Here is a 24,465-nt window from a genome sequence, read left to right as displayed (position 1 = left end):
CTTTTCTATACTAGATACTGCTAGTAGTATTTTTGGACCTTCTAGGCATAGCCTGTCAAGTTCTTAATAGGCTCCCAAGTGTTTTCTAAGGTATTGTATCCTTTCTACTACACAAGGTATTGCAATTATCTACTAACTTTTTAGTAGTCCAGGATTTTTTCAACTTTATACTCCTGTTCTTCTTTTTTAATTTTAATATTATTAGCAATTTTAGTATTCTCTAGTACTAGTTCTAAGAGTAATATATAAAATACTAGGTGTATCTTTTTCATAGATTCAGGTAGCTTTAATTAATAGTTGACTAGTCCCACTTTCCTGTTAATTTTAAATGGTCCAATTTGTACATGGTCGAGTTTCTAGCTTGGTTGTTTGGTTTTGATATTTCTATAGAGTAGGAATACTTTCCCTCCCTTTTTAAGATCTAGTGCCTTCTAGCGCCCTTTATTATAGTAAAGCTTTATTTTAAGGTTAACAAACTTAAGATCTCAGGTAAGTTATATTTGGATTCCTTTAATTTTTTACATGAAATAGTTAGCTTCTTCTATAATTAGTTCTTTTTAGATTGGTTTACCATGCAAGTTTAGGTAATATCTATAATTTACTTCAAAAGGTATTATTCCTGTTGTACTATATACTAAATTATTATAGATAAACTAGGTTATAGGTAGTTGTTTTTTCTAGTTATCTTGTATATAGTTCATGTAGTATTACAAATATTGCTTAATTATTTAGTTAACCCTTTTAGTTTGTCTGTTTGATTATAGTCTATATATAGTAGTCATGCGTAGTTTAATTCCTATAATATTAGTTACTAATTTCCAAAACTTGGATATGAATAACTTGTCTTAGTCTAATATAATATATTTTAGTATTCTATAGTTCATGACAACTATATTAATAAAGGTGGTTACCATCTCTTTTGCTATTATGGTTGTTTATATTAGTTCCAAGTAGATATACTTTGTTAGTTAGTCCAAGATTACCACGAGGTAGTTGTATTTTTCTTTTCCTTGTCATGTCTCTAGTAATAGTCTAATGAAGTTAACCATAATCTATTCCCATGGTTACTATAGAACTTCTAGGTTTTGTAATTTTCTATATGGCATATACCACTTTGGTTTATCCTATAGATATACTTTATAGTTGTTAATATAGCTTTCAACCCTCTTTCTCATGTTCTAGAAGTAGTAGTTATATCTAATATATTTACATGTTTGGTCTATACTAAAATATCCATATGCTAGGGTGTCGTGATGTTCTTTAATAACTTGTGGAACAAGTGTGGGTAGAATATAGATAAGTCCTTTGATTTGGAGAATCCTGTCTTTTTCTAGCACTTCTAGTATTGACATAAAGACTTGTTATATTAGCTTGTCCTCCTTTATGGCTTTCTTAATTGTATTAATTATGGTTCCTAATAACTATATAGTAGCTGCTAGGATTATTAGATTATTCCCAAGTATTCTATCTTTGTTTTTCCTTAGAATTGCTAGTCAAGGTTCCCTAGTCTTGTCCTTGTAATCTAGTTATCTACTAAAGATATTAGCTTGGCTGTTTTCCGTGCTCTTATAGTGCTTGATTTAGTAGTTATATTATAAGAATAGCTCTACCTATCTTGCCTATCTCCTTATTAACTTTTTAGTTGTTGTAAAGTAGGTAAGGTTTTTATAGTCAGACTTCATAGTAATAGTATATCTTGCTCCCTGCAAGTAGACTCTCTAATATTTAAATACTACCATAATAGCTAGCAGTTCTTTATCATAAATATTATAATTTATTTCTAGTCCTGTTAGTTTTCTTAACCAGAATCCTACTAGTCTTAGTTTGCTATCAGATCCTGACTAAGTTATTCTTACTCTAATAGCATAATCTAACATGTCAGTTTCTAGCATTATAGATAACTCTAGGTTGTATTATAACATGATTAGTACTATTATAATAGCTTTTTTTATAGCATTAAAAGTTTTCTATTATTCTTTTATCTATTTATATACTTGTTTTTTTCAAAGTAGCTTGAATAAAGGTGCCATGTAGAATACGTATTAGTCAATATACCTTTAATAGTAATTCAAGAGTCCTAGGAACTATTGCAGTTCTTTTAGGTTCTTTAATACAGGTTATTCCCTAATAGCTATTATTTTAAAGGCTTTGGGTTTTAACCTGTTTGTAGTAATCTAGTAGCCCAGGAACTTAGTTTCTTGGATATGGAATTCATATTTTTTAAGTTTATACTATAGTTTGGCTTTCCTTATTCTTCTAAGGACTTGCTTGACATGCTTTATATACTATTTCCTATCTTTTAAAAAAATTAGTATATTATCAAGGTATGCAAGCACAAATTTATTTATTAGTTAAGGTAAGTTCTCCCTGTTATCCTCTTCCTCTTCTTTATCTTCTTTGTCTTCAGGCTTTAGCACTTTATTAATAAACCTTTAAAATATTAGTAGTATGTTAGTAAGCCTGAATAGCATTACCAGGTATTTATAAAAGCTAAATTTAGTTCAAAATATTATTTTCTATTCTTCTCCTTTTGCAATTCTGATGCAGTAGTAGGCGTTAGTAATATTAAACTTGGTAAACCATGCTGCCCCTTGGATTTTGTTTTGGATCTTCTAAATCAAGAGTAGTGGGTACTAGTCCTTGATGGTTGCATTATTAAGTAGTTAGAAGTTAATACATGGTTAGTTACTTTTATCTTTTTTTAGTATAAATAGGACTTCATGCCTTATTAGTAAGTATAAAGGCTGGATGTTTCCTTTCTCAAGTTAGTTATTGATATATTTCTTTAATACTTTAGATTCTTGGTTATTTAGTAGTAGAATCTATTTGTAGTTTAATTCTATATCTTCCTTAATAGGTATGGTATAATCATGAGGCCCGTGAGGTAGTAACTCTAGTTTACCAGGTTATTAGAACATATCCTGGAATCAACTATACTTATCCAGGATAGTTGGTTCCTTATAGGCCTGGTTACTCGTGGCTAGTATCCCTTGAAACCTTACTCCTTTGCTATTTATAATAATTTTGCTGTTCATGATATTGCTAGTAGCCCAATTAGGTAAGTTTATCAGCCATGTCCTCCCTAATAGTCTTGATATTGCTGCGATGATTTGTTCTACTAGACTCTTAGTACCTGTGGATTGGTTACTGGTCTTCAATCCCCCCATAGATTGCTTGGCCTTATATTTCACCATGCAAGCATGCTATAGGGTACCAGCCCCTTCTAGTCCCTTTTGCTTTTTAGGCTGTTTATTATTTCTCTACTAGATTTCCCTTTTAATCTAGTTAATGTCTAGGTTGAGATTCTCGAGCCATAGAATCCCTAATACTATATTATACTTGCCCAAGGGTATAATATTAAAACTTAGTTTAAAAGTCCTCCCCTTTACCACAATGGGTAGAGGTCCTAACTTGACTGTTAACAAGGCATTTCCCAGGTTTTCCCCATTTAGTCCTGCTATAGGTATTAGTATTTCCTTTTAAATACCCCTAATCCCTAGTTTTTCCGCGAAACTTGGGCTAATATAGTTTCCTATAGCTCCTAAGTTAATCAAGGTATAGGCTTGCCTTTCTTGTACTTTAGCAAGTTGGGTAAAGTACCTTCCTATCCAAGTCTTGGTAGCTACAAGGTACTGTTCTTCCTATTTTAGTACCCATTCCCCTTGTCTTGGGTGTGGAAAGTAGTTTCCAAGCTTGGCCTGGTAGTATATAATATAGTAATCCTTATAGCAAGCTATCTAATAGTATATCCTGTGCTCTAGGTATTGCTAGTACAATTTACATGAGTATTACTTTTTTTAGCATGGATACAAGTTGTTCTAGTCAATTATTCTTGGTTGCTTTGGCTAGTAGCATGCAATTTACTTAGTATCCTTATGGTACATATAGTATAAGTCATAGCATGTTAGCCACAGTATATTATCATGCTTAGGATACCATGTGTTGGCATTGATATATTCGCACCAATCCTGCTAGCATGGTAGATGCCTTTTAGACTCCTGGGACTACTTATCAGATAGTTTGCATAGCTGCAAGTAGTAGTCACTATTATCTTATCTATAGATAGTACAGGTTTCTAGGTGCCTTTTGCAAGTTTCAATATACTTTTGCTAATGATCCTTAGTCTTTTCCCAACACGTCAGGTCCTGATATAGGCACTAATTAAAGAAATCTCTCAAGCCTTTAGTAAGTTTTCAAGGGTCTTTCTGCACGGCTGCAATAATATTATCTATCCAGTAGGCAAGCTTGTCTTTGCCAGTCTTTAAAGACTCAAGTTATTGTCTCCAATATTATTTATTTTTATATAGTCTAGTAGCCCATGGCTAATACTAGCATAGCTTGTATTCCTTAATATTATCTTCCTATAGGGTTTTTTCTTCTAGGGTTACAAATCCACTACTAGGTCCCTTCTTGCTAGGCTCAAGGCCTTCTAGCTATATTCTATATTGTTTATTAAGTAGGTTAACTTTCCATACAATTACAGGAAAGTCGCTATGCTCTCCTTCTTGAACCAGCTTGTTATTAGTAGCTTTGTTGCAGTAGGACCCACCCATCCTCTTAGCTTCCTCTTTATTAGTTCGCGAAATTGTGGTGCTAAGCTAATATTTTAGCTAGTATAGTAATTTGTCTTGGAGGATTCCATCTAGCTGCTTGATTAACTTTTTAATATTTATATATATTTCTCTGATTACCTTGAGCAATTTCTCTTCCTTATATATCTTGCTAGCAATATTAGCGATTTACTCGACACACCTTTCAATATCCATCCCTGTGTTTCCAAGTAGTATGGCCATTACCCCTAGCAGTTTTAGCGCAAGGTTTAGATCCTGTCTTCTAGCATTTTGTCCAAGTTTATTCCAAGCTGCTAGAGGTGCGCTTCGCCTTCTTCTAGTAGCATCCCAGGTACCATCAATAGTTGCAGCGCGCTCATCCTGAGCTAAGGCTCTCCCAGCCTTTTCCAGGGAATCATTGGTCACAGTAGGTGCCTCACTAGTGGCATCATCCTACTCCCTAGTCGCGTTTAACATCGCAGCTTCTTGCGTGGCCCTTAGTTAATATTATCCAGCTCCCCTCCGGGGTCTCTAGCCACATTATTTCTGCTTCTTGCAGTCTGCTACCCTATGACTAGGCTTGCCATAGGAAAAGCATAGATTCTCCTTCTAGCAACAATCTTGTTCCGCCTTTAAGATTATTGTATCCAAGTCTATAGGTTGAGGTCTGTATGGATTGCTATTTCCTTGGGGCCTAGTCTAGAGTTATTGGTTGTTACTAGCACGATAGCCATTGTGTCTACCCTGATTCCTTCTAGAATAGTATCCCCCGTGGTTCTATTGGCCTTGTTGTTCCCTTAGCTCTTTAAGCTAGTTCCCTATCCTAGATGCTAGGTTATATATCCCTACCAGGATATTAGGCCTAGGTAAAAATACTATCTTCTTCTAGATATTATAGTCCAGGGCTCTCTTAAAGTAGTATATAAAAGCATTGTCTTCCCATGTTAGGTACAATATGATTTATTGGAACTCTAAGATAAGTATACCTATATCTCTTCCAGACTAGTATATCTTTCTGATCTACCTTTTAGCATTATAGGTTTTGTTGATATCCCCAAACACGTGAGTAAGTTGCTCCTTGAAATAGTTATAACTTGTGAATAGCTACTTGGTATTACTAGCTAGCTTGTCCCTATCTTCTCCAGCTTCTTGCTATTCTCTCACGAAGGGTTCGAACTATTTATATACTTTTCCTTTAAGGTAGATAAATGCAAACATAACCTTGTTGGCCTTGCTAACTAACTTGTCCTAGTTAATATTAATAAAGGTCTATATCTGCGTGAGGAAGAAGCATAGCTCGGTCCAAGTACTATTAAAGGATTTGGGTACCTTAACCTTCAAGGCCTTAGCCCTAAGTTTAGTCTCAAGCATAAGAATATGGTCCTGGAGCTGTTCCAGCATCTCCTAATACTTCTTGGAAGTTTTATTATCTTTAGGCATATTGGATTACTAGTTCAGGTTGCTGGTAACCTGATTAATAACCCTAGTTTGCTTGTTAAGTTATGCTTGCATTCTGGCAATAGTTTCCTGCAGGGTTTCACCCTCTAGAGGCATGGTGGCTTGGTACTAGTATTAAGATATTATATTAGTAGCTTTAAGTTAATCCAAGATACAACTCGTACTGACTAGTAATCAATTTATTATTAAAGTAATGACCTCTCGCACGCTTCTAACCCCGGGCTCTCACACGGGACTTCTAAAGGATTCAGATTGACTTGTCTTACCTGGTGCGATCACATCCAACAAGTATAGAGACTTGTCATGGTTAGGTTAAAATTAGGGTAAAAGAGCAGGGCTAGCCTATAGTATATATACTATAGTCTATAGAGTAAGTACTAGTCAAGTTGCTTTACAAAAATCTTTTAAACTAGTTACTCTAGAATAATAGTAATATTAATTACAAAGATAGGAAGCTAGATATAGTGGTAATGAGTGTCTTTAAGTATTCCCAAGTTCCTACCATTTTCCTACCCTCAAGATGGTATACTAGATGGTATATGGTTACATGGTCTTTTACTAGGGTGACTCTGTTTACCGCGTCCTTGGAGTAATTCGAAATTCTTTCTTATAATAATTCCTATTTCTTTTATCCCTGCAGTAAGCCATAGTAGTCATGTAGTAGCCATGGTTTCAAACTATGGTCTTTCTATTGTACTTGGAGGATACACAGTATTTCCTTGTGATAGTAATTATTGTCTATGGGGTGTGTGGTTCGTGGGTCATATTCTTGTAGCATTGCTTATCCTTGTCTTGGAGTTAGGCAATGCTCAGGTTTGTTGGTTTATTATCAAGGTTGGATTTAAATCCAAAGTGGCTCTTGGTAGCTGGTCTGTGGCCCAAGGCTCCCTAGCCTTGACTTTCTGCCTCGCGACTCCGCTCTGCTGACCGTAGGCTGAGGGTTCATAACAGCAAGTTCTTGATAGGTTGAATATCATGCTTGCTATACCAACTCTACCTAGGAGCTGTGATGGGGGCTCTATAAGCTCCTTAATGCTAGCAATACCTCATACAGTTTACCAGCTACAGAAAAAAGCATCTTTGCTTAAAAAATTGCTTAAAAATAGTTCTCAAAGTCCTCCAACACCTTCAAAAATGGCCTTACAGCAAGTTCTAAAAGGCTGCGAGATAGCTCTATATAATACTGCCTATCTAGCCCAGGAAAACCACAAGCTCCACGTGGAAAATGAGAAGGCAAGGTAGAAAAGGCGCCAGTCTAAACACTAGATACCTAATAATGAAGGCCTATCGATACAGGAAGGTAAGGACCTCATGGTGTTGAGAAATGATCAAGAACATGAGGTAGGGGGGTCTTCAACAATATCTACAGCTTAACCTTCTGAGGCACCAAGACACGCTCCACCAACCTGTTCAAACTGTAATATTCAGGGCCATATTAGAACTAGATGTCCTACTCCTTTAGTTACCTAATTTTAATCTATATCAGCGTTGGTTGGTGGTTGAGAATCGATTCAAGTTCTAAAAGCGCGACCGAAATCGAGGAGGTGATCCGCTCGGTTGGGTGATCCGCTCGGTTGGGAAATACGTTAACGTAATTCCCGACCGAACCGTCCACCCCCATCGATTTTGACCGCGTCGTTCAACATGTTGAACTTTGAACCACCACCATGCCACAAAAACCGCGTCTATCAAATTGAAACTTGGTGGAGCAAGAGGGGAGGATTCAACTTGCAATATCTGCTTTAAAAAATAATAAAATTTAAAGTGAGCATCAAGTAGCAAAGGTTTATAATATACATCAAGCAATATTACACGATAGGATAAATAAGGTCTAATATCAAGGCTAGCAACACGCTAATAGCTACAGGCTTTCTAAAACTCAGGAAGAGTCTTTAGTAGAATAAATTCTATCTAGAGATTCGCGTGGAGTTCCTCCTAGACCTGGAGATATAGTAGAAATAGCTAATCTTCTTCTTCAAGCTATAGTATTAACCCCCCCTTAACCAATTGGGAAGAACTAGGCAACAGAATTCATTAAATATCAAGATAAACTAAAAACTTGATATACAAGAAGCTATAGTTATTAACAAGCTAAATACAAGGATCCCTAGCTTCTAAAGGCGTGGTTTAATCAGCTTTAGGAGGTCTAAATAAAATATAGTATTAGCAATAAAGATATCTACAACTTTGATAAGACTAGCTTTGCTATAGGTCTAATAGCAACTACTAAGGTAGTTACTAGATCTAATATGCCTGGGAAACCTTATCTAATTCAACCTAGCAACCACGATTGGGTTATAACAATTAAATCTATCAACATAATAGGGTGGTTAGTTTCTTCCTGCATTATCTTTAAAGGAAAGATCTATATTCAGGGATGGTTTAAAGAACTCGCATTACTAACAGATTGGAGGATTAAAATAAGTCCTAATAGCTGGACTACTAATAAGATAGGCCTCTAATAGCTTTAAAAGACCTTTATTCCTGTAACTATATCCCATATGGTTAGCTAATATCAACTCCTAGTTCTTAATGGCCATGGAAGTCATCTCATGCCTGCTTTTGATAAGCTCTGCAGTAAGAATAATATTATTCTAATCTACATGCCTCTATATTCATCACACCTCTTGTAGCTGCTTGATATTAGCTATTTTAGTCCTTTAAAGCATGCTTATAAAAAGATTATTAAGACAAAGGTACACCTTAGAATCCATCATATCAACAAACTAGACTTCTTAAAGGTGTATCCCATGGCCTGTATAACTGTTTTTACACCTTATAATATTTAAAATAGCTTTATTACAGCTGGTATACTACTATTTAATCCCCAGCAAGTTATTAAAAGATTAAATATCTTGCTCTACACGCCTACCCCCCTAGGAAACCATGATAGGATCTCTATAAGCTCCTTGATACTAGCAATATCTTATACAGTTTAGCAGCTGCAGAAAAAAGCATTATTACTTAAAAAACTACTTAAGAATAGCTCTTAAAGTCCTCTAACTCTTTCAAAAATAGCCCTACAGCAAGTTATAAAGGGCTGCGAGATTGCTCTATATAATACTGCCTATCTAGCCAAGGAAAACCATGATCTCCACGTGGAAAACGAGAATTCAAAGCAGAAAAGGCGTTAATCTAAGCATTAAATGCCTTCTAATACAGGCATGTTGATTTAGGAGGGCAGGGATCTCATGGTATTAAGAAATGATCAAGAACATAAGGTAGGGGGGTCTTCAACAATATCTGCAGCTCAACCTTCTAAGGCGCCAAGACGCGCTCTACCAACCTGTTCAAACTGTAATATTCAGGGCTATAAAAGAACTAGATGTCCTGCACCTTTAGTTACCTAATTTTAATCTATATCAGCGTTGGTTGGTGGTTGAGAATCGATTCAAGTTCTAAAAGCGCGACCGAAATCAATGGGGGTGGACGGTTCGGTCGGGTGGACGGTTCGGTCGGGAATTACGTTAATGCTGGTCTAGCTATTAGTCAGCACTTGCTTGGTCGTTGGTCAGCATGCTCCCAACTCTTCTGTATTTAGTGCAGCTTCGTAGCTAGATTTAATGAATCAGACCTTCATACTCTGGTGGTTGCGCCGAAAGATTACGTACGCCACGGAGTTCGACAGCCTCCAGAGAGGGGCCCGCAAGAGCGCTACACGAAACGGCTCATACAACATCCCGGCGTTGCTCCACACTTAACCCCAATCATCCGTCTACCCCGTACACCTTAAGTGTGGTGTCTTGCTCGTAGGTACCTTGCATGTCTCGCCTGATCCCTGTAACCACGACTCGACTGGATAGTATGGTGTGCATCACGCAACCACGTCGATCCGAAGCTTTTGTTATATATATCCTATTTGTTGAAAGAAACCCGTCATCTTGCTTGCAGCTGGAGGCAGTGGCTCGAGCCCAATCTGCATTGTAGTAGCGTTAATCGCTCGAAAGGGAAACCACAACCCGAATCAATTTGATGGCATTCATCATTCGTTCTCCGCCAATAATCTTAAACGGCCATGTCATGCCCCTGCTTTTCTTTGGAGGGTGTGGTAGTTAAATGGGGTATTGCATGAAACAGCTGCGCCGCAACTATTTCGAGCGGCTAACGACCCATAGCCAGAAGGAATCGTCAGATTCTAGACCAACTTTCAGGACAAAGTACCCAGGCTAGGTGTGCCCCAGAAACAAGGGCAAAAGATATCTTCTTTTGGTTAACGTTCGTATCAGCGTTGTGGCGTATCGCCTAGATAGGATAAATGGCCTTGCATATTCCATGTTTCCATGTACGGCTCCTATGTGAGTTGTGACTCAGTCTACTATTGTCTTCGCGTATCCGCGTACTTCCGCGAGCGTAGGAGACAGCCAACCACCCGTGTAGGGGTATTCCGTGCCACAGCCTTCCTCTAATCGGTCTCTTAAGGTGCGTTTCCGCTCGAAATACGCGTACCACCGGGACCCCCGATCTTGAGGCGCCCGTGCATAATGGCGGCCATGGCATGCGCGACGAAGAAGATAACCTTGGTAGTCCATAAACAAGCCGCCCATCCAGCATCATCAGTTAGGGTTTAACACACACAATGCAACCAGCTAGTCACATACGAACATGGAAGTCTTTCGTCATTGATGTTGCTGTGCCTAAAAAAAAGAGCAGTTGTAAATAATTGGTAGCTGGGTGGTAGTCTGAGGGAGCGTATTCTGCATGGAGCTCAATTGTTCCCACTTCACCGTAATGATCGCCGCTACGGAAACGGTGGTGCTGCCGACAGCACTGGTATGCCGCCGCAAATGACTCGAATCGCTGCCCATCTACTGCCAGCAAGTCCTCTGGAGAGCGATGTGGATGGGCCATCATCAACTGAACATGGCAACATTTATGAAATTGGGGTGAGTCTTCTATGAGCATGTACTGAGGAAAGTAGGAAAGCACCTCCTGCTTCGCATTCATACCGAGCCTCCTCAACGCCTCCAATTTTGTGGAACTTGAAGTCATGTGCATCTATTCAATCCATTCAATCTGCCTTTAAAGTTGATATTGAGCTTACGGTACACTAGCATGGAGGAATCGGCAAAGGAAAACAGGTCTGTCATTCTGTATGATGGTAATCGAAAGAACTTTTATATACAGTGCTTCTTCGAAGCACTAAACCAAATGAGGAAGGAGATATCGAAACGAAAAACTCTGCGAACTGTACCAGTTTGTCTTCAGAATCGGCACCAATCGCTGTATGAGCCAAATGTCATAGTGGTGCTGGTGGCAATATGGTTTACGCAATCGATCCGGTTCCATACCGGACCCACTTGGTCCGACAGTTGAGAGATTCAATTCCATCGCTATAGCTTCCATGTTGACCACTAATTGAAAACCGCCATAAAATATATGGTAGTGTCGCAGCTCATACAATGCAGGGCATTGACGCCTGTGATAGGTACTTCACATTTTCCCAGATCCTTATCTTCTTGTTCGTACCTAGCACAGGCCCGCACCACAACAAGCCTCGCGTTTTGTTCGTGTCTCCTAGCGAAGGGTTACTTCCCGTAGCTGCAAAATGGATATCAACTTGCACGTCAAATTCCAGCGCACTTCCGACTGCGATACACCAATTACACCGCTCTTACGTGTGTATCTTTTGCCAGATGACTGGAAGATCCTCCTATGGAATGAATCTCAGGGTTCAGGATATCGACATCAAAGCGCACAACTTTCCTTCGACCAAAAAATGGGTTTGCAAGCCTTGTCTCAAGAAGTCAGAGCCGGAGACATCGGATTTCTTCGCCGAACACAAATGATATCAAGAAGCATCTATTCAGAGAGCACCAGCTAGTTAACAAGTCCGACAGGAGATCACCTGCGGGTAGAGAGAGAAGACTTTATCAAGAAACATTATAGAGATACCCAACCTCAACACTTACGATCCTAAATAGCGGGCCATTGTCAATATTCTTATTTGACGCTTTGACAGGGATAATTTCAGAAGCTGGTTCTCGAGTAAGTGGTCCATGCCAGTCACCCGTTGTATACGATAGTTTCATAGAACGAGAAGTGGGAGAGCTCTTTCTTATTTGTCTACAAGAGGTAGAGCCTAAATTTCCTCACTCACCCACCAGTGTGAGCTGCTCACCTACTAGGGGTGATCTACTCACTCTCTGTGCTGAGCGACTTACCTTGCTAGGGTGAGCGCTCACCGCGTTCACTTAGACCCACACTAAGATTTAGCAAATCTCTTCTGCCAAGTAGCAAGACGCGCAGGGCTCACTTAACTGTTGTCCGCGTTCACTAGGTGGCTTAAGTACGGCTGAGCGGACGGGAAACCCTGTTTTCCACACCCTATGGTCGTATGTGCCTGGTTTTGTTCAATTATTGGTGATATTCCATCTACTAAGCCACGACTCGTAGCTATTCGAAGTGCCACGTGGAGAAAACTGCGCTTAACCATTGCGAGTTGTATTGGCGTGGCAGGTATTTCCAATCTAACGTACAGGGCGAAGCAGATATCAAGCCAGCAAGATTCTTGACTATAATAGTGTTCATGGCTTAGTCTGTTGGTTAATTGCAATCTCCAGAGAACTGTATATATTTCCAAGACATGGTGGCGTCCAGATGGGTCAGCCCATCAGATAATATCGCCCCGAACGTCTCGTTAAGTAGAGTGAATTACCTCAGAAAGTCTACTCCTGGACGTCATGACTAATATGACATCAGTCATATTTGATGGAAAAGCAGCAAGTCGAGGAGTTGATGGTTGAACTGTTTCACGTGACGTACATCTTCTGCCTCCATGCCAAGGTGTCTCGTCTGCCCTCACGTTTTGCATCTCCCATCCTCAAACACCAAGACTGGTAGCTCGGAGTGGAAGAGCGAATGGCATGGAAACCATTGCACGGAGGTCCCGGGCAAGTCGGCCTAAGGTCCGAACTGGCTGCATCACCTGCAAGTTAGTAGCGTGCCACCTTTCGCTGGACCATGCTTACCAGCATACCGCAGGATACGGCAAGTCAAATGTGACGAAGGCAAGCCAGCGTGCGCTCGGTAGGCTCATAATCATACCCAAACGGTGGTTTGATGGCGAATTAACCGTCTCCCTGTCAGTTGCGTGACCACCGGACGCAAGTGTGATGGCTATGTTTCCTCCTCACAGGTCGCACCTACTTTTGCAATGCCTTCTGGTCTTCAACCGGTTGCTGCTTCCATCCCAGCTGTTGAATTACGAGCGCTCGAGTTCTTCTACAATACAACGTCTCTGCAGCTGGCCGGTTTCTTGGAGGGCGAGTTCTGGAAACGAACCGCTCTGCAGCTCAGTCTCTCAGAGCCCGCGATTCGCCAAGCATTGGCTGCCTTGGGCTCGCTACATGAAGATGCAGGTTCCGCAAACCGTGCTCTTTCTGAGCAGTTATACATCAGAGCAATTCGCTCTACAATCGACAAAGCTGCGATCGGCGACATCTCCGTTCCCATTGTTGTGGTGAAATATAACACAACGCTACGAGTCTAGCTGGAGCAAAGAAGAAAAGGTCTCTGCCAATGTTATACGGATGATGTACCTTGGATCGGAGATGGGTCTTGCTGCGTACCTTGTCTCCAGTGAATGTGACTGGGATGATTACCGGGCGGAGTACGAAGAAATTGTCCAGCTGGCGGAGTTTCTTCTGTCGGATCGCGACCGATTTTCGGACGAATATTCCAGGACACTCAGCCTCGACCTGGGGCTGATTTACCCTTTACATGCTGTCGCTTGGAAATGTCGTTACCCAGGTATTCGTCGCAGAGGGATTGATCCGTTGTTGCGCAGCCCACAGCAGGAGTGGTTGCTAGATGCTCAACAGTATCATGCTATCTTTTCGCGCATTATGGCCATTGAAGAGGAGTGTCTTGGTCTACCAGCGGACGCGAACGCGGGGAAGAACGACCTACCTCCTGAATACGCCCGGGTTCACGACTTCTTTTGCCTTCCCCAGCCGCGACCGGAGTGTGATCCTACTCGCTATGCAGTCACTTTCTTCACTAAGCCACACGGTCTTGATGGTGCGTGGCATTTCAATACCGAGTATATGACATTACCCAGTCGGGTAACATCCGATCTTCCTCCTTCGAACTTGATTTCCTGCAGGCGCTGGGCAAATTCTGACACCACTGACGCGCAAACCTCGTTTGAGTTGAAGGCTGCAGTATTTGGACGGCATGTCTTAACGAAACGACCGCGTCCGCTCGTCTGCCAAGAGTCTGGCCGGAGCAGTGCGGTCGACCAACAACAGTGTTATTGAACTCGACAAGTGGAGTGGATTTACAGCCTTGCCCGCATAACATATCGATACAAGGCCCAGCCCCCCTTACACATAACTTCGCCTCTCAAATTCTAGCGGTACTTTATCCGTAATAGCCAAAGTAAGGGCCGTTGAACTTTCTGGCAGAGCTTTCTCGGCCCTCCCTCTTGCGTCTTTGTCTGATTCCTGCCCAAACCTAGCAGGTCTTACGCGGTACTCATGAAACAGTACAACAAGCACTGCTACAAATTCCACCTGCGCAAATCTCCTCCCGATACATGATCTAACACCGTCACTGAACGAAACGAACGCTCCTCGAACGGGCCTATGAATGCTATCTGATTCTAGCCCTGGACCGGCCAAACCTTTGATGCCATCGTTCTTTGCTAGGAAACTATCAGCGTTGCGCTTATCCCAGCGGGCGGGATTGAATGTCGCGGCATCTGCTCCCCAGTACTCTTCGGAGTAATGGACTGCATTCGCATTTAGGTTCACTCTGACGTTCGGTGGGAGGTGGTGTGTTTGACCCCTGTAAGTGAGGTCTGCGCCAGGAGTGGTAGTCAGTTTTGGAATACTGACGACTGGCGTGTAGAGCCGGAGGGTTTCAAGCTGTGAATTTTAGCGTCTGCCATTGCCATAGTGGGACTGCCCTACCATAATGCACAAAGGCCTGGTTAGCCTCGGGAATACCGCAGCATAATCCCATCTGGCCGGGTCGTTAGACTTGTCACCCAGTACCTGGACAATTTCGGTGTGCAGTTCCTCCTGGATATCCTCGTGGAGTGCAAGGAGCACGAGGGCAAAGCGCAATGTTGTCGCTGTGGTCTCGTGGCCGGCAATTGAAAATATGTATACGTTGCCTAGGATGTCAGCGTCCGAAAAGCCATGGGCTCGATTGCTTGTTGAATCACACTCCTCTCGTCGGGATCGGACGAGGCTCTCCAGCAGATTATGTGTTTCTTCCTTGCTCTTCTCCGCTATATTCACCAAGGCGTGCAGGAATTTCTCCAGGTCCTCATGTGCTGCAAAATCGTCCTTTGAAGAACGGTACGACGAAACGGGGGATCCATGTTGGAAGCACGCTATTTGCGACGAAGACGGATATCATCGATCGATTCATGTACTCCATAACGCTGCGAAATGTGAACTGATATCCGGGCGGGGGAATGGGCGCGTCCCTGAATAAGTCCGCTTCGTCGTCTGCTGTGGCCTTGGGGGACGGCTTGAACGGCAATTTTACTCCGAAGCCCGCGCCACAAATGATGTTGAGGGAGAGGTTCAAGATATCCTCTCTTGCGTCGGGCAGCAAAAATCTTGAACCGGACCCTGCTGGAAGGGTGTACTGTTTGTGCCAATACGCCGCCATTTCTCGGGCTTGTTGGGTGCTCTCTTCTCAGACAAGCGCGTTATTCTTGTCATTGAATGCAGGGGCTGTGTATCTATGGTGATACGACCACTCCCGACCTTCAGACTTCCCTCATGACTATATTAACACCACCCGACGCGGACAGAGAATTAAAGCGTACCGTAAACACACTTCTTCCATACATCTGAAATGCCGCTACGTGCTGTCAACCTCCGGCCCTAGTATCAACAGGGGAATGTGCGTGATCAACCTACCCAAGTGCTTCACCGGTTTCACAAAACTGTGACTGCTCTTACAGACCTGTTCGACAACATCCGCATCTCCAATATTGCAACTAATGCCGCCCGGGGTGACATAAAGATATACCCCTCCATACTTCTTCGCCATCCGATCCTTTGCGGCCCAGCGATCCCGGAAGATGCTGTCGTGGATATGGTCGGCTAGGTTCTGGGGCAGCACTCTGTTAACGACATATGGGAACCATCGAGTTTCGAAGAGTGTTATATAGAATAGATTTGCCTCGAAGAAGGGGAAGAGGATATAGGGAAGTTTGGTTCTGCGCGCAAGTGAGCGATTTCGCAGCAGCGAAGTGAGGCGGGCGATGGTGTAGATGATGGGAATGGCGATGACGGTACCCCATAACATTTTGGATGAACATCTGAGTTGGACTGCGGATATTCTCCATCATAGAGCATTTCGAAGCGTTTACGGAGTATATCTCTCTCCGATTCAACCACGAGCGTGGGTGATTTGGCTGCTCGTACATCCCCACCTGGTACGAGCGAGCCAATCGGATTATACAATGAGACCATGGCCGATGCTTGGCCTGGTTGGACCAAAGCACGACTCGATCGACTCGTGGAAGGCCTCAGCTGGGTTGGTGGGCCTTGTGGCGGCGTTCTCACCAGCTCTGAGGGCAGGGCAGGAACCATCGGTGAAGGCTGCCCCCTACTAATAACACGGTCTGAATCAGGCCCCTGCCGCGGGTAGCTGTTTGTGTGACCGTGCGGAGCTGAAGGCAACGGTGTCAGCGAATAATCTTGATCCACGGCACTTTCTACTCCCGGCCGATCCGTTTCGGTGGTTGTGACAGTGACATGCCATGCAGCTTATATTGGGGAGGGTGCTGCACACCAGATGCTCGTAGCTCCCACTGAAGGCTCTTATAACCGACGTTTAAACCTCTCTACCAGTGTATCCTTCCGTACCAGAGTGCCTTTCTCGAGCGAGTAGAGAAGATGGTTTCTGTCGCAACGGGCGCGGAGTTATACAAAATACTCTCTACGGTAGGGCTCGGCTCTTCCTTTACACTGGACTCTTAGCCAGCCTACTAACGGATATTAGCCAGCTCTGCTGGCTTATGTTCCGGTTGCTGCCCACCTCAACTTGTTCAACGTCGTTGCCGAAAGCGATAAACCAGTTAGCGGACAGGATGTTTTGACGGCATACAAAAACGGGCTTCCAGATGGCGGTGATTCGGTAGTGCCAGGTGGGTAACAATGACGACCCTGTGCGGCGGTTGCGAGTGTCTGACAATATGGTCCACACTAGGCTTACCCCTTATTCGTATGCATTCTGTACACTTCCAATCTACGGAACGCCGTTGACAAAACTAGGTGATACATTGCTGGCGATGGCTGGGCTGGGCTTCGTGAACGGCCTCGAAGAGGATCTGTATACAGCAAACGATCTTACGCACCACCTGGCTGCCAGTCCGGGCTCGATTCATGGAGCAATCCACCAGTGAGTCGTGAATACAGGCACAGAATAACAGACTAACTTATACTAGCACTACTGAGATGCTCCTCGCCGCGCCATTCCTTGTGCGAAAACTCAAGGCCGAGAACTTCGCTTATCCCTTCCGTGACCGCGAGACCCCGTTCCAATTTGCATACAAAATGATGGGCAACGAGGATTATGCGAAGAAAGACCTCTATGCTATCATGGCTGCCGAAGGCCGTATGGATAGCTTTAATACCTTCATGGGCGAAAAGTTCACCAAAGCTCAGAAAGCCCATGATCGGCTCCGGACATTGGGATATGACCTTAACGCTGCCTTAAAGGATGGGCCTTCTACTGCGATAAAGATGGTCGACATCGGTGGCGGACGCGGTCATCTTTTGCTTGAACTAAAGGACGCATTCCCGCAGTTGCAGACCGAAGACCTCATCGTGGAAGAGTTCAATGACGACCTGGGCGATATATCCGAGGTAAAGTTTGTCCGCTGGAATTATAAAGATCAGAGCACTCCGCAGCCTATCAAAGGGGCTTTGATATACCACCTGTCGCACGTCTTGCACAACCTCCCGGACTTAGAGGCGACCCGCCTTCTCCAACGCATCCGGGAAGCAATGGCGCCGCATTCGCGGCTGTTGGTTCATGAGCTGACGCGCAACGTGCAATCCGCCGGTATGCACGCATTCATGATGTTGGTCTTTGGGGGAAGAGAAAGAGTCTCTTCCGAGTGGCACCAGATGGCCGCGTTAGCTGGGCTCCAGGTCACCTTCGAGGCATACCCGGACTTTGGACCTGGCTTGATTGAATTTAGGACGACTTAGTGAGGGAAGGGTAAACAGGATCAGATTGTAGTGTTCCATAAACGCAGCTTCAGTTTTGTTCGCGGAGGCAGTTCTTCTCTCAACACTCTTCTCCCGGACTCTCGGCCCGCGTACCACTAAAATAGGATGCCTGCCAGCGCAAGTCTCACAAGCGCCTGGTTGCCGCACGGCGATCCGTCCTTAATTCAGGCTGCGTCCAGCGAATAACATGAATATGTGTTGTGCTGCGCGTAAACTTCTGCGGCTGAAGTGTCGGAATAGGACGCTTTTACCGGAATTCCATGACTGATCCGATACCAGTTCGACCAAGAGTAATCTGCTTAACCCCGAGCGAACAAGTCCCGCATTATGCCGTCCTAGAAATGGTCTGAATCTACATCACCTGCACATACAGGGTGGCCGGAGCCTTCATTTAGCATCGCTGGTTCTGATGCTCGAGTTCGGCCTCGGGCGTCATAGTTAACCCCCGCGCGTCCGAGCTGACAACTGGACCTGGACTGCCTTGCTGTGGGCTTCAGAATCGCATAGCATCGTCGGCATGCCTGGAGCGAAATCGCCGGCAGGGTCATAGTGTTCGTCTTTGGATGGGTTACACACCGTGAGCACATTCAAGTTCCTTGGTCCTGTCCAGTACCATGGCGTCTTGGACCAATCTAGAACTCTCCCACGGACACTCTTCTTGTGAATGCACATGCTGGATCTTGCTCAGCAGCCTTCGAGTATCCTCATGTTACGAAGTGGTTTGTTACCGAGGAGGCACACGAGGTCGGATACGTCAATGTCCTGTCGCAGAACTTCGATCGCGTGAGGGTTACTCCTACTTAGAGAGCCTGTGACTCTTGGTAATGGCGGTGCTACGGTATGCTAGGGCGGCCTGTTTCCGCCGGGATGTTGCATGGGATCTCTGTATACTAGTAGATAATGACACCGTTGGAGGGATCCAGCGTGACAGTCACACATGGAAGGAGCTACTACCGCAAAGGCTCTGTTGTACCTGCCGTCTCTGTTGGTTCGAGGGTTGCCACTTCCTATCTGGTTTGATATACTTCCTGGGAAGGTGCAACCAGCTCTTCTTGAGGTCGCACTTCCTCCAATTTCGACAGATATTCCACTTGAAGTCGCCAAGAATCTACTAAGGTCGGGCTATGGAGATACACTGGGTCGTCTATCGCTCTTGGAACAGCTAATGACTATAGCTTACTCGGCTGAAGCTTTATACCTGTCACCACTGTATCCTGCTGCCCACCTCCCGCGGACGAGGCTAACGCCTGCTTACGGTAAGGTGCCTCAGCAACAGCGGCAAATGCAGCTTCAACGTCATGCTCAGACAGCCACTCCGTGTCGGGCCTACCTCTTATCCTATTGATAAGACTCTCGTCTTCCTCCTCCACAGACCCTGGAGGACCCGCTGGCTTACTGTCAATTTGGCCGTGTACGATACGTAGCAAGCGGTCCGTATGCGGCTGTCTGGTTTTCTCATACAGATATAGTGCTCGTGTGATGGCCCCTGGTGTCAGTGAAGCTCTGTTCAACCGCACATGTCTGAATGCAAGAGCTAGAGCAAATGCGTCGTCCAGAGCCAGGGACCCGCCAGCGGCAAAGGCGCCGCCGTGAGCGTGAGCTGCGTCTCCGACGAGCGTCACTCGGGACTTGAATACCCACGTTTTGAGCGCGTCGCCGGCGAAGTTGGGGTACAGGTTTGTGTAGGGTGTTACTTCGGTTAGGGCTTTGACGATCGGGTTCCAATTCTATCGCAGCTGTCAGAGGATCGGAATCTCATGCCCATGATACCAGACGTGATGACTTCGCTGCGCACCTTACATCTTTCCCGCAGGAAGTTCACGTCGCCCTTCTGATCCCAGGCTACGCTCTTTTCAATTTCCTCCGATGAACGTGGGTCACTGAATGCGCCGACGGTGGTGTACTGACCCTTTCCTAGGAAATGTCAGACAACAGATAGAAGTTATTCTTCAACAAATGAGTCTACCGAGGCGAGACGCGAAGAAGTTATCATTCGGTCCCCACTGCATCGTCATCAGTCACAACGTTGACAGTGAGAACTCGTCCACCTACCCAGTGCATTGAGTCAGCCGGTAAATTCGGGATCTTCCCTTCAACAAGCGCGGCATCGAATGTCGATCTCATATACACCTTCCCACTAAAACGGAGCTTGTACTCCGGAATGAACGACTGTCTGACTTTCTGCCGACAATGTCAGACATCTCAATTGTATATCCAGTAGCTGCTTTGGTGACTGACCGACTTGAGCCCATCCGCCCCAATGAGAATATCGCCCTGCGCGGTACTACCGTCTTCAAAGTGGAGTGAAACACCGTTCTCGTGAGCTTCGGCGTGCAAAATCTTCTTCCCTAGATGGATCGATTCACGCGGTACATGCTCAAGGAGGGCAGAATGCAAGTGGCCTCGATGGAACCGTGTTGTGTGGTGGCGGGGATCAGGTACCTTCCGATGCGTATCCACGGAGATGACCTGGTTCGTTTTCCAGTGTCTGAGATACTCGTTAACACACCGACCATACTCAATATACACCATGTGTGTCAACGAACCGAAAGATTTGCGGAATCCCGCTTGGACCTCTGAACCCATTCTCGTCCGTCAGGGCATTGTGGACGCCCATCTTTTCGAGTGTGCGCATGCCCTATCCGATGTAAGAAGCATGACTTCGGAGGAGTAACGGGATGAAGGATAGATATACATTTGGGCTCAGCGCAATGCTAGCTCCAATTTCCAGCAGCTCTGGAGCCTGTTCATACAGCTGCACATCTAGATTTGGGAGAGTAGAAACTCGCGCCAGAGCAACCGCCGTCGCAAGCCCTGCGATTCCAGCGCCGGCAATGAGAACACGCAACGTCTCGGGCTTTTCAGACATTTTCGAAACATAGACCAGAAATCACAAGGAACACGAGCTTGGAGAAAGAAAGAACGCCATCTTATCAAAGCGTCTTTATGAATCCAGGATTTGGAGTAGCCGCCAGATCCATCCCACTCCATTCCACAAGCACGTCAGCAGCGCATTCCTGACGCAACCACGCGATGGCGAATGGAAGCGTGATTTCAAGAAACCTTGGCGCATTGCTTAACCAATGTTACTCGTCTTGACAGACCATAGGTCTCTCTTTCTCACCCGATAAGCCAGCTCTTTTCCGCCTTGGTCATGGCTACGGTGGTGGAGGAATCCTGCGACATCGCGCAATAACAAGGCGTTGGAGTAGTCTACTCGTAGATGTCTGTCATTGTCAAAAAGCCGAAACTCCAGTCGGCCATAAAAATTCTTGCGCTCCGAGAGACCTCTCTTGCGTACTCGCCGTGCAGGTTGTTGCATCATGGCCGGATATTCAAAGCCAGGTTTCGAGGCCGCAGCGGAGCCCGACAGGGAAAGCGACGACGAGTTCAACAATGCGCCCAAAGTACCCGTGCAGTTCGCCGATGAGAGTTTTAAGCTATTTTCGAAGATTCAAGTGACGGATCCGACGCCGGAAGAGGCGAGGGAGATACGAAATAAATGTCTATGGCGCATCTTGCCGTTTCTGTGTGTGGGATATCACCTCATGTACGTGGATAAGCAAACGGTATGGGACGAGCAGATACCCCGTGAGGAAGGATTATTGACCCATCATTTGGCAGCTTGGAAGCTCCGCCATTCTGGGGATCATGGAAGACGCACACCTCAATCCGACCCAGTACAACTGGCTGTCGTCCATCTTCTACTTCGGCTACCTCCTGGCGGAATGGCCGCAGAACTGGGCTTTGCAGAGGTTCCCGGTTGGAAAATGGCTTGCTGGGAATTTGGTAATCTGGTAGGCCTTGTCGTCACTGAGAGGTTTCAGAAGTTCATTAGACCACAGGGGCGGAATCATCCTCTTGCACATTCCGTGCAACAACTTCGCGTCACTCTTCGTGGTCCGCTTCTTCCTAGGGCTAGCGGAGGCTACCATCGTTCCCGCTTTTCTACTGACGATGTCAATGTTTTTCACATACGGCGAGCAGGCCGTTATGATGCCGATTATGTGGTCAATTGGCAATGCAAGCCCCATCACCTCGGGGCTCCTTTCGTATGGCGTTCTATGGATTGAGACCGGGGGCTTTTCGCCATGGAAGTGGTTTATGGGTTGGTTTTCTACCGGTAAGGGCATCCGGCCGCCACTTACTTATTGACTAGTTATCACTGGAATTATCACCGTCATATTCGGCGCTGTTGTTTGGCTGTTCTTTCCAGATAGCCCTGTCCACGCCGGGTTCTTGACACACGAAGAGCGCGGCAAAGCTATTCTCCGCATAAAGGAGAATCACTCTGGCATTGAGCAAAAGACGTTCAAGAGATACCAGTACGTACACCCTCCTTTCTGTTAATTGCATTGAAATCTAACCATTGCCGAAGGTTCATCGAAGCCATTTCGGACCCTAAAACATGGCTCTTCTTCCTGCATGCCTGGTCACAAGAGATGGCCAATGGAATGACGAATCAGTATTCCCTTATCATTAACTCATTTGGATTTACTGTTCTTCAGACTACTCTTCTGGGATGTGTCACTGGAGTCGTATCGTTCTTCTCTCTAGGTTCCGCGGCAATTGCCCTTTACCACATCAAGGTGCGCCATCCAGCCATGGCCTTGTGCTCAGTTTTCTGATAGATCTAGAACGCCCGCGCTTGGATCTCACTCATTGCCTATATACCTGCTGCGCTGTCCAGTATCCTCCTCCTTGTTCTCCCTTGGTCAAACCGCTGGGGTCTGATCTCAGGAATCTGGATTCGATCGACTGCTGGAATCCCATACGCCGTTGTTATGATCTGGGCCGCGAATGCTTCGGCGGGACATACGAAGAAGACCACAGTGATTGCCTTGTATCATGTTGGTTATGGGCTTGGGAATATAATCTCTCCTCAGCTATTTAAGCCCAAGTGGAAGGTTTGCTCAGTCAATGTGGCTTCCATGGGCTAGTTTTATGCTAACGCTGAATCCGTTGTAGCCTCGCTACAAACCAACTTGGATTATCCTCCTTGTAGTAAGCTACCATTGTTCATATAGGATACACTATATTCAACCAATCTAACTCCGCTAGGTCGCCGCAATCCTCCCATCAATAATCATTATCGTTCTCAGAATCTACCTCAGTCGCGAGAATAAACGACGAGACAAACTCGCAGAAACTGACCAAGTCACTGCCAACGGAATCGTTGAGACGGTTGACACCGACGGTAGTAAGGTGGCGCGCGTCGTCGACAATAGTCAGATGGACTTGACGGATCGGGAGAATTTGACTTTGTGAGTCCAGCACTTTAATGCTGTTCTGGGTAGTTGTGTACTGACGAGAACAGCCGTTATGTTCTTTAGCCCAGTTTGGTGGGTATCGACTGCCTCCGTTCTTGTTGAGGGAGGTCGGGAGGACGCTCGCTGGGGAGAATCCTGGTTAAGTAGGGCCAAATGTTGACCGCTGCACCAAAATATCAAATGATACTTTGGTTTTGCCTTGCAGTCTGTTATCTCCACACACTGAACACTGATGGTCAAGATATATTTTCTGGAGTTGGTAGCGTGCCGGTCGCTCAGTATGTGCGTCGGGGCCTTCTCCCACACAATATAGATGCTTAGTTTCAATAGGGCACTCATGCCGGTAATCTTAAGAACATAGGCCCAAGATCGTGCTGTCATGATGTCTATCCTTGCGGTGGTCTCCTCGTCTCTGGCGGTGCTTACGTGATGTCCGACGAGCATCCGCCGATGCCCGACGGATCCGCCAGCTCCAGCTTGAAACTTCCAAACTTCCAAACTTCCCATTTTCTTATAATCTCGTGAGAAGGCTATTCCGTCCGTCAATTAGATTCTCCCGGAAGCTTGGGACAAGCCACGATCACACCAACCCCGTCCCGCACTACCATGGCGGCCGACGGCCATCGGACCCGCGCCGCGCAAGCATGCCTCACCTGCAAGACTCGGAAGAAGAAATGCGACAAGCGCGTTCCGTCGTGCAGTTATTGCGTATTGTGACTTTTTTCACGCTTTCTGTATGACATGGTCACTGCTTACACAGAGTATAGGAAGGACCTTGGTTGTCACTACACTCCGGCTCCTCGCCGACGTGTCTATACCACCCCCACCACCGACGGCTCATCGAATCCGGCAGGGCATCATGAGAGGCTGACACTGGAAAGCATTGATGCTGTAACGCCACAAGAGAGAATTACCCACAATGCTAGCACCAGAAGGACGACCTTATACCGTCCACACTTCGAGGGCTTGTCAGTATTACCCCCA

The 24,465-nt window shown here is 45.0% G+C and overlaps 6 protein-coding genes across 6 annotated transcripts; 4 read left to right on the top strand and 2 right to left on the bottom strand.

Annotated features, from left to right (window-relative positions):
* The first annotated feature begins 12,565 nt into the window (after positions 1–12,565).
* BJX67DRAFT_368636 (uncharacterized protein) lies at positions 12,566–14,147 on the top strand. The gene is made up of 3 exons (XM_071030652.1): positions 12,566–12,939; positions 12,990–13,038; positions 13,095–14,147. Exons 1-3 carry the CDS (start codon positions 12,867–12,869, stop codon positions 13,495–13,497), a joined length of 525 nt encoding a protein of 174 aa, XP_070880423.1. The 5' UTR covers positions 12,566–12,866; the 3' UTR covers positions 13,498–14,147.
* On the top strand, positions 13,559–14,266 carry BJX67DRAFT_386551 (uncharacterized protein; the record flags this gene model as incomplete). The annotated part of the gene is made up of 1 exon (XM_071034092.1): positions 13,559–14,266. The coding sequence occupies one exon, from the start codon at positions 13,559–13,561 to the stop codon at positions 14,264–14,266; it is 708 nt and encodes a 235-aa protein (XP_070880422.1).
* A 66-nt stretch (positions 14,267–14,332) lies between these two features.
* BJX67DRAFT_375994 (cytochrome P450) lies at positions 14,333–16,277 on the bottom strand (the record flags this gene model as incomplete). Its single annotated transcript, XM_071031782.1, has 6 exons — positions 14,333–14,875; positions 14,921–15,288; positions 15,326–15,608; positions 15,666–15,737; positions 15,793–15,827; positions 15,887–16,277. 6 exons carry the CDS (start codon positions 16,275–16,277, stop codon positions 14,333–14,335), a joined length of 1,692 nt encoding a protein of 563 aa, XP_070880421.1.
* Positions 16,278–16,729: 452 nt separating this feature from the next.
* BJX67DRAFT_338511 (S-adenosyl-L-methionine-dependent methyltransferase) lies at positions 16,730–18,600 on the top strand. The gene is made up of 5 exons (XM_071027614.1): positions 16,730–16,918; positions 16,977–17,121; positions 17,184–17,198; positions 17,249–17,375; positions 17,422–18,600. Exons 1-5 carry the CDS (start codon positions 16,871–16,873, stop codon positions 18,188–18,190), a joined length of 1,104 nt encoding a protein of 367 aa, XP_070880420.1. The 5' UTR covers positions 16,730–16,870; the 3' UTR covers positions 18,191–18,600.
* Positions 18,601–19,380: 780 nt separating this feature from the next.
* Positions 19,381–21,080, bottom strand: BJX67DRAFT_386548 (uncharacterized protein; the record flags this gene model as incomplete). Its single annotated transcript, XM_071034091.1, has 7 exons — positions 19,381–19,938; positions 20,007–20,125; positions 20,178–20,214; positions 20,264–20,392; positions 20,450–20,699; positions 20,758–20,849; positions 20,907–21,080. 7 exons carry the CDS (start codon positions 21,078–21,080, stop codon positions 19,381–19,383), a joined length of 1,359 nt encoding a protein of 452 aa, XP_070880419.1.
* A 318-nt stretch (positions 21,081–21,398) lies between these two features.
* Positions 21,399–23,836, top strand: BJX67DRAFT_392253 (major facilitator superfamily domain-containing protein). Its single transcript, XM_071034919.1, has 8 exons — positions 21,399–21,780; positions 21,836–22,008; positions 22,057–22,319; positions 22,371–22,536; positions 22,590–22,800; positions 22,849–23,118; positions 23,180–23,215; positions 23,273–23,836. Exons 1-8 carry the CDS (start codon positions 21,535–21,537, stop codon positions 23,477–23,479), a joined length of 1,572 nt encoding a protein of 523 aa, XP_070880418.1. The 5' UTR covers positions 21,399–21,534; the 3' UTR covers positions 23,480–23,836.
* The last annotated feature ends 629 nt before the right edge of the window (positions 23,837–24,465 follow it).

Source organism: Aspergillus lucknowensis (genome assembly GCF_044049455.1).
Source record: "Aspergillus lucknowensis strain CBS 449.75 chromosome Unknown BJX67scaffold_98, whole genome shotgun sequence".
Lineage (NCBI taxonomy): Eukaryota > Fungi > Ascomycota > Eurotiomycetes > Eurotiales > Aspergillaceae > Aspergillus > Aspergillus lucknowensis.
This window is presented reverse-complemented; position numbering and strand designations above follow the sequence as displayed.

Coding starts and splice junctions, on each gene's coding strand:
- BJX67DRAFT_368636 (XM_071030652.1), top strand. CDS start 12,867: ATGGCATGGAAACCATTGCACGGAGGTCCCGGGCAAGTCGGCCTAAGG. Junction 12,940..12,989: donor ACTGGCTGCATCACCTGCAA/GTTAGTAGCGTG, acceptor AGCATACCGCAG/GATACGGCAAGTCAAATGTG. Junction 13,039..13,094: donor AGCCAGCGTGCGCTCGGTAG/GCTCATAATCAT, acceptor TCTCCCTGTCAG/TTGCGTGACCACCGGACGCA.
- BJX67DRAFT_392253 (XM_071034919.1), top strand. CDS start 21,535: ATGGCCGGATATTCAAAGCCAGGTTTCGAGGCCGCAGCGGAGCCCGAC. Junction 22,320..22,370: donor GCCATGGAAGTGGTTTATGG/GTTGGTTTTCTA, acceptor CTTATTGACTAG/TTATCACTGGAATTATCACC. Junction 22,801..22,848: donor TTGCCCTTTACCACATCAAG/GTGCGCCATCCA, acceptor TGATAGATCTAG/AACGCCCGCGCTTGGATCTC.
- BJX67DRAFT_338511 (XM_071027614.1), top strand. CDS start 16,871: ATGGTTTCTGTCGCAACGGGCGCGGAGTTATACAAAATACTCTCTACG. Junction 16,919..16,976: donor TATACAAAATACTCTCTACG/GTAGGGCTCGGC, acceptor AACGGATATTAG/CCAGCTCTGCTGGCTTATGT. Junction 17,376..17,421: donor ATTCATGGAGCAATCCACCA/GTGAGTCGTGAA, acceptor AACTTATACTAG/CACTACTGAGATGCTCCTCG.